Source organism: Pezoporus occidentalis, unplaced genomic scaffold (assembly GCF_034315485.1).
Source record: "Pezoporus occidentalis ecotype Australia unplaced genomic scaffold, CSIRO_AGI_Poc_V1 ctg70, whole genome shotgun sequence".
Taxonomy (NCBI): Eukaryota; Metazoa; Chordata; class Aves; order Psittaciformes; family Psittacidae; genus Pezoporus; species Pezoporus occidentalis.
Genome location: NW_026916053.1, coordinates 2,912,712 through 2,920,228, shown reverse-complemented (window position 1 = coordinate 2,920,228; position 7,517 = coordinate 2,912,712). Strand labels below are relative to the sequence as shown.

The 7,517-nt window shown below is 53.0% G+C and overlaps 1 protein-coding gene across 1 annotated transcript in view; it reads left to right on the top strand.

Annotated features, from left to right (window-relative positions):
• The first annotated feature begins 1,272 nt into the window (after positions 1 to 1,272).
• The window catches only part of LOC134175866 (rho GTPase-activating protein 39-like), a 44,520-nt gene continuing 38,275 nt past the window's right edge, over positions 1,273 to 7,517 (top strand). The window contains exon 1 of the mRNA XM_062642242.1: positions 1,273 to 1,409. Coding sequence (XP_062498226.1) covers positions 1,399 to 1,409 — 11 coding nt within the window. The 5' untranslated portion in view covers positions 1,273 to 1,398. The remainder of the gene's footprint in view (positions 1,410 to 7,517) is intronic.

The window sequence follows — 7,517 nt, the reverse complement described above, 5'->3', positions numbered from 1 at the left end:
CAGCTCCGCAGCCCCCGTGGGGGCCCCACTGCATGGACCCCCTGGTCAGCACAAGGCAGCTGCGCGGCCATGATCTCACTGTCTCTCTATTTGTTATTTAAAAGTGCAGTGGGACTTCCATGCAAATGTCTTCAGATTAAGTTACTCTGAAGTTCTCCAGTAGAGCCAAAACACTGTCTGCAACAGAGCACATGGCAAGCACAGTACCGCTCCGTGCAGGGACCCCGTCCGCTGGCTTGCCCAAGGTGATGAATAAGCTGAACAGACTCGTTTCTGTCTGTAGCAGACATTTGCTGCGTTGTGTGATATGTGCCCCAAATCCCCCTTAGTGGCAAAACCCACTGCGAGTCTGCCAAGCCTTGCACCTGCAGTTAGAGGGGTCTAAACCCCCAGGATTTGCCCCTGCAGTGTTCTGCAGTGACAGGACCCCACATGAGGTTTGCTGGGAGCAGTGCCACACTGCAGCAGTCACTGCGATAAGCAGGGCTCTGCCGAGCCACCGTGCCAAGTGACACACTCCAAACTGGTGGCTGACAGAAGCTGAGCTAGCGGGGCTGACCTTTACTGCACAGCGTGTTTGTTCAGACTGCTCTGCCTTCTCCAGAGGCCTCTGAAACTGCTCTTTGTACCCTGATGGTTGATTGTGCTTCCATGGGGGACATTCCTGGTCTCCTCCAGGAGGTCGAGGAGACTGCCATGTGCTCAGCACACAGATGAACACAGAAAAGTCCCCAAAATCTTTCTAGACAGAGTTGCTGGGACACAATAGAGGGCATGTCCGGGCAAATCCAGACATGCAGCAGCCGTACACCATGGGCTGACCCAAGGCTCGTCACCCCACGGTGTCACCTCACAGGGACAGCCCAGCACCCGGTCTAGGCCAAGACATTTTCCTCTGTCGGTTCTCCAGGCTGGTTCATGTCCCTCTTTCCATCCCTGCTCTTGGAGGTGTCAGCAATAACAGAGGGCGAGCAGAGCCGTTCAAGCCCGGTGCTAGTCTGGACACCCCCTGCCAGCTCCGGGCGCCGTGTCGGGGACGCCCATCACAGGAACGAGCCATTTACCGATGTACTGACCGGGGCTGCTGTGACCCTCGGGCGGGCTCCGCTGCGCCAGGGGCTCAGGAGGGCCCCGGAGCCGCCGCCGCCGCCAGGGGCTGCCCTCGGCCCACGGGCCCAGCCGCTGTCGACGGCCCCGGGCTCCGCTGCCCGCCCCGCCTCTGCCGGCCCGGCCCCGCTCGGCGCGGCGGCCCCCAGCAGAGGGACCCGGGGAGCGGCCGGGGGTCCCGGCGGCCGGGCCGGGCCGGGCTGGGCCGCGCCGCCTCCCGGGCGGGGCCGGGATCGGGTTTCACATCCTGCCCCGCTCGCGGGCAGAGCGGCTGGCGCGGGCGAGCGGGACATGGCGGAGAGGTGAGTGCGGGAGCGCGGCCGCCGCGCACCTGTTGAGGCAGCGGGGGGGGGGAGAGCGGCGCCGCCGCCGCCGCCGTCGTCGTCCCCTCGGGGCGGGGGGCGGGCCGGCACCCGGAGGCACCCCCGGTCCGGGGCGGGGGAGCGGGGCCGTGCGGGCAGGTGTGGGGCGGCCGGCGCCGGGCCGGGCCCTGTGGCGGTGCCAGGGGCACCACCAGGCCGAGCCGGGCTGCCAAGTTGTGCGGTAGCCGCTCCCCGGGCCGCCTCCCGTCGCCCCCCGCCTCGGCCGGCCCGTCTGTGGGGGGGGTCCTGCGGCCGCTCGGCCCCTCCAGGTCGGTTCCCCTTTGAGCGCAGGCTCCAGCGGGGGGGGCGGCTCCCGAGTTGTTTGAGCGGAGCTGCTCCGACCCCGGCCCGGAGCCCCCCGTCCTGCCCCGCGATTCCGGCGGAGCGGCAGCATCGCCCTCCCCGGAGGCTGCGAGCGGCTCTGCAGGGTGGCCTCGCACCTCGGAAGAGCGGGTAACAGGGAGAACCCTCTGGTTTTGGACCCGTTTCGGACTGGGCTCGCAGGCTCTGGGGTGCGAGGCTGGATTTGGTTGTTCTTGTTGCCTTGAAAACCGCACACAGTTCTGAAATGACAGTGTTTTCCTGGTCAAGCGCAGTTGCACTGGGTTTGCTGGAGGTGGGTGACCAGGAGAGGGTTTGCTTCCTGCCTGGAAGCGGGTAGGGAGCCAGGATCACCTGTTGGCAGTGAAAATGGAGGGCCAGGTAGCCAGGCCAGTTTCCCAGGCTGCCTCCTGCTTCCGACGAACGCGGGCGGCTTTTATGGCTCCTCTGAATACCCCCATTCAAGAAGAATTCCTCCTGCTCGCTCTGCGCCTCGGCCCGTCGGCCAGAAGAGGTTGAATTAAATTTGGCTCCGCTGGGAGGAAGGTACCGAGCCTGGCACAAGCGCTGCCATCCCCGCGGCCGATGCCAGTTGCTGTTGTGCAGTTTTGCCAGCGTTGTTTTTCCACCCTGAATGAAAAGCTCGGAACGGTTTAACATTCCTGAGAGCACGGCTCTCCCCAGGGGCACCACATTTCAGTTGGCTTCTCACATTCTCTTTGTCTGGGGGGGGGGTGAGGAGGGAGGGCTGTGCCCTGTACCTCGGTGATGGTGCAGGTTTTGCCCTGTACCTCGGTGATGGTGCAAGGTGTGATTTTTTACTTCTCTTGAGTTTGAAGTTATTTTATTCCCCTCCCCCCCGCCCCCCCTTTTTTTTTTATTTCTTCTGTCTCTTCTGCATTTTCTCCAGCAGAACATGGTTAGAAGAGCCATGGAGCGCCTTCTTACGGACTAATGGAAGAGATAGCAAATCCTCTTGAGGGTGGATGTAGAAAGCCAGAATTCAGGGCAAAACGATGAGGGCAGCAGCACGCTAGTGCTCTGCCAGCAGTAGCAACTCGTAGCGGCTGCTTCTGCCTCCCTGCTGTGACAGCCAAGGGCACTAGGTGCTCGGGGATCAGGGTTGCAGGTTGCTCATTTCAGGGCATAAACTGGCAAACCTGACAAAACTCATGTCGATCTGGGGCTCTTGCTCTGGTAGCCGGTGCAGAGAATACAGGATTTCTTGCACTGGGTTTTGCCATAATTTTTCCAGCGTATCCCCACTCTCTTTGATGCTTTCTGAGTTTCGTGTTTGCTGGGTTGATGAGACAGCTTTTCCTATCAGGAGGATGGAGGCTGTTTGGAGTGATGCTGAGATCACAGTGGATTATAGGAATGCAGGTTTTGAAGCCAGTTTTTTGGTCGGATAGTTCACATGCCTTCTGTATTCACAACAGGTTTGCTTAGCTGAAACAGATGTCTTGGCCTTAGCTGGGAGCACATAAGCTACAGGGAGATCTGAGTATACTGGCTTGGTGCATTTTGTAACCAAGAGACTTCTATGGCCATCCTTGTAGTGCAAAAGGCTGTTTTCAGCCTGACCCTTACTGGATCTGAAGCTGAAAACCTCCTGATAGACTTGCACATTCAATGTGCCAACAAGACGTGAATGATCTGGTTCATTGCACGCTGCCCTGCTTTAGGGGCACAAAAGGCAAACGCCTCCCATTCAAGTGATTTACTTGATCTCTAGAAAAATGTAATGTGCCGTGGTGCAGAGATGAAAGGAGGAGAGACTGAGACTCCTGTAGTGAACTACCAAATGGGTGAGAGAAACCTGCACATTTCTATGTATTTGTGTTTGAGCTTTGAGGCATTTTTTGACTCGATCCTGCTGTTCTTTTGGGGTTGGCTTTGTGGGATTGGAGCAATTGCTTGCTGGCAACCAGGGCAAGTCCGTAAATAGGGAACAGGGAGGTTTTTTTCCATGGAGCCATGAAGGAAGAACTATTAGCATCATTGTGGGACTGTGGGAAGGATTGTAAGATCTGGATCAGCTTTAATGGAATTGCTTCTGTAATTAAAGATAGCAAAGTGTAAACTGCTGTAGGATTCTGGCTTTTAGGCCCATGAGGGTGTTTGTGTTTTGTTTGTTTTTCCCTGCCAGTGCAGTTTAATAAATATATTAATGAACTGTTTCTTTGAAGTTTCAAAAGGATGTGTCACATGTATATTCCTTGATAGGTAAATGTATTAGTAAACGTACTACTTGGTTGTCATTTTACCTATGGAGAAGAAAGCTTTTCAGTTGGGACTTGCCGTTTTGGCAGCACGGTTTGGGCTGCTTGAATTAAACAGCCTTGGGATGTGAGCAGAGGGAGATCTTCCCCAGCACGAGGAGCACTGGGGACTGCTGAAGCTGGGTGGGCAGAAGAGTTGGGGATGGTAATGAGTGCACTTGTTCAGCGGGAGTCCTGCTGGTCTGCTGGCCATTTTAATTTGATTAATACAAAACTAAAAAGGATTTGTGTGCGTTATGTTCTGATTGCGATGCCGACGCCTTAGTTTTGTTATGTAATCTTGGTATCTTGAGTATGAGTTTGTTGCATATAGTTAATTCGGATGAATTCAGGCTTTGATTTGTCTTTGCCTGAATACTGGTGTCTCTGTTTTTTCAGAAGCTTTAATTTAGGAGTGAGTGAAAACTTCCACGCTTCAGCAGCTGCAGGGCAGGCTGATGACAGCCTCCTTGTGTCTGAGCTCAGCCGCGGCTTTGCAGCAAAGGGGTCTTTTGGTTTTGGCACAGCCTCCCGTTGTTACTCGGCGCAGAGCTCCCCATGTTCTCTGAACTGGGTCCACGTGTCCTGTTCTGGTTTACCCTCTTCTTAATTGGCTTAAATAAGGCCATGAATAAATGCTCTCTCTGTAGCTAGCTGTGACTGCAGGAACAAGCTTCTGCTCCCAGCAGGTTGTTCTCTGGGTGAGCCTATTCCTGGATGAGCACTGTAGTAGCTCATTCACAGTAAATGAGCTGGGGCAGTGAAGGTCTCTTGTTTGCTCTCTGACATCAGTGGAGATAAGTGCAGGTGGGAGAGGTTATCAGCAGCCTGACCTCTGCCACGTGCTCCTGCTGTCATCCCTGCTCCTCTGAATGTACTGCTGGAGCTGTTGGTGAGCTTGCCAGGGCAGTTTTCCTTGGGATGAAATGATTTGGGGATGAAAGACGGGCTGGCTTTAAGTGAAACCAGGAGTGTGGTTTTGCTCCAGTAGCTCTGCTGGTAGAGGCAGAAGAGGGGTGATAAGCTGTGGAGAACAAGGTAGTCATCTTGCCCATCATCACTGCCGTATCCTTTTGAAGCTGCTCTGTCAGCAGACCCAGCACAGCCTGGAGTTAGCTCCTGAGGTGGAGTCGTGCCTTGAGTTACAGTGTTTGACTATGCAGATAAAGCCTGGTCCTTGGGAAACACCTTCAGACACACCAGTCTTCTAATGGATACTAATCAGAAGTTCAAAGGAGAGAAGCAGGGTTTCCTCCTTCCCTGTGGTCTTCTTTCCCAGTGTCTCCATTCCTGTCGTACTGCTCAAATGGCTTTCTCAGTGGCTGATGCAATTAGCAGGAGATGCTTGCAAGCTTTCAGCAAGTAAATACATCAGGATGTGAAATGCTCCGTTTAGGCTCCATCAGTCCTTCCCAGGTGGAGCACAATTATTTGTGCCTTGTCATGACATGTACACACTCCTATTTCTTTAAAAGGCCCTCTGGGCAGATTTGAATAGTCAGTGAAGTGCCTCTAATTTGTAGTAAAAATAAATTCCAGAGCAGACACCGGGATTTGATTTTCAGATGGATTCATAGAGGGTTTCTGAGCTCTGCCGGCATTACTTACACGTTTGATGTTAATTCCTGCCTTTGTCAAGGTGCACAGACAGGCAGTGGGAAAGAGCATTGCCCTTTTTAGTAGCTCAGTCAGGAGTGTTCACTGAAGCAAACTGTCTGATTGGTTTTGTACTTTGCATGGGGAAGAGCAGTCTCTGGGCAGTTTCTCGGAGCAGTCAGGTTCTGGAGTGTCGGGAAAGCACTAACTGAAGCAGCAGGCATGAGGTCCATCTGGCTCGTACATCTGGAACAAGACACTGCAGGTCAAGAGAATGTTTTTGCACTTGGTCTTTGTCTCGTGGGAGAATGGAAAAAATACCATTTTTTGGGATGTATTTTCTCATCCTAATTACCATTCCAAGTGTTTGAGGTTACTGATGTGAGCAATAAGTGTTTTATATTTCCAGTTGAATATTGACTAGCGAATTCCAGTGTAGCTGGTGTCAACCATCCTCTGGGTTCTCTCCTAAGCTTTTTTCCTTGTGTTGTCAGCTGCTGGTTTTTGTTGGTTATGCAATGCATGGAGCCGGAAGAGGTTTGGGAAGCTTATAATGAGGATGCTGAAGATCCAGATTGTTTGCTTGCAGCAAAGCCTGGGAGATGGAAAGGACTCTCTGATCCCAGGGGGAGCATCAGTATGCCTTATGTAGCAGCTCAAGGAGTTGGGATGTGTCTGGCCTCTCACAGTTACATACTTCAGGTGAAGAGAAGGGACTTGGGTCCCTTTAGAAATTCCTCCTGACTCAAACAAGCTGAAAGACCAAAGCAGTGGAGATGCTGATGTGTGGGGTTTTTTTTCAGCCTCTTTTGTCTTCTTGGACTTCAGATCTTGCATGAAATTCCACTGAGGGCTTTATGCTGCAGAGTGCTGGGCAATATCTGAAACAGAGGTGTCTGAATAGAATTACTCATTGGCATCTTCTTCAGCCACTGGAGGCAAATAGAAGGCTGCTTCTACGTAGAGGCTGTGTTTTCTCACCCCTCTTGTATTGTGCTTGTGCTCAGCTCCCTGAGCCAAGCTCTCGCTGCACTTTGCCTTCCTTGGTGGAAACTGCTGTGATGTGGGATGGAACGAAGATGACAGCAAACACCCTGTGCTCCTCAAGACTTGCTGCATATTCCTGTTTCAGCCTGGAGCGGAGCAGTCCTGGGCCCCTCTAAACCATCCTTTTTCTTAGCCACAGGGTTTATGATCTACCAAAAACAAACAAACCAAGTGGGGTGCGGGGGAGAGAAAACTGAACCTCTGCTGGGCTCCTTTGTGTGTGTAACTTGGCAGATGTGGGACACTGCCAGAAGGCACTTTGCTTTGGCAGATGGGGCTGCTTCCTACCTGGGCAAACAAGGTTGCTGCTTTTTGGCTGGAAACCTGTTACGGAGGCAGAAAAGCCTCAGTGTAGTGGGATTTAGTGTCGTCTTGGATGTTATGAACCAGTGGCCCAGGGCCAGGTGTGCTGTAACAGGGATAACGTCTTTGTTCTATAGATCTGGTTTTTCTGTTTGGCTTTGCTTGTGTTTGGTTTCTTTCCCAGAAGAATGACAAAGAGGCTTACTGTCTCCATCACCAGTGATACCAAGAAGAGCACTGCACAATGCTGCCTGACGAGCTGGGGCTGAGCTCAGCAAGTCCCTTTCAACCACATGGAGTTCAGCTGTCTTGGGGTTTTTGAGTGAGGCAGAGCAACATTTGCTGTGTGGATTTTCACGTGTAGCAGCAGCCAAGGCTCAGTTTAGAAGGATGAATTGGCTTATGTTCAGTAACACTGTGAAGTCAGTGAAAAAATTATCATAGGAGACTTTATAGCTGCATGATTAAATACAGACCCAGGAGATGCAGTGGGTGAGCAGTGCTGTGTGGTGTTGCCTGG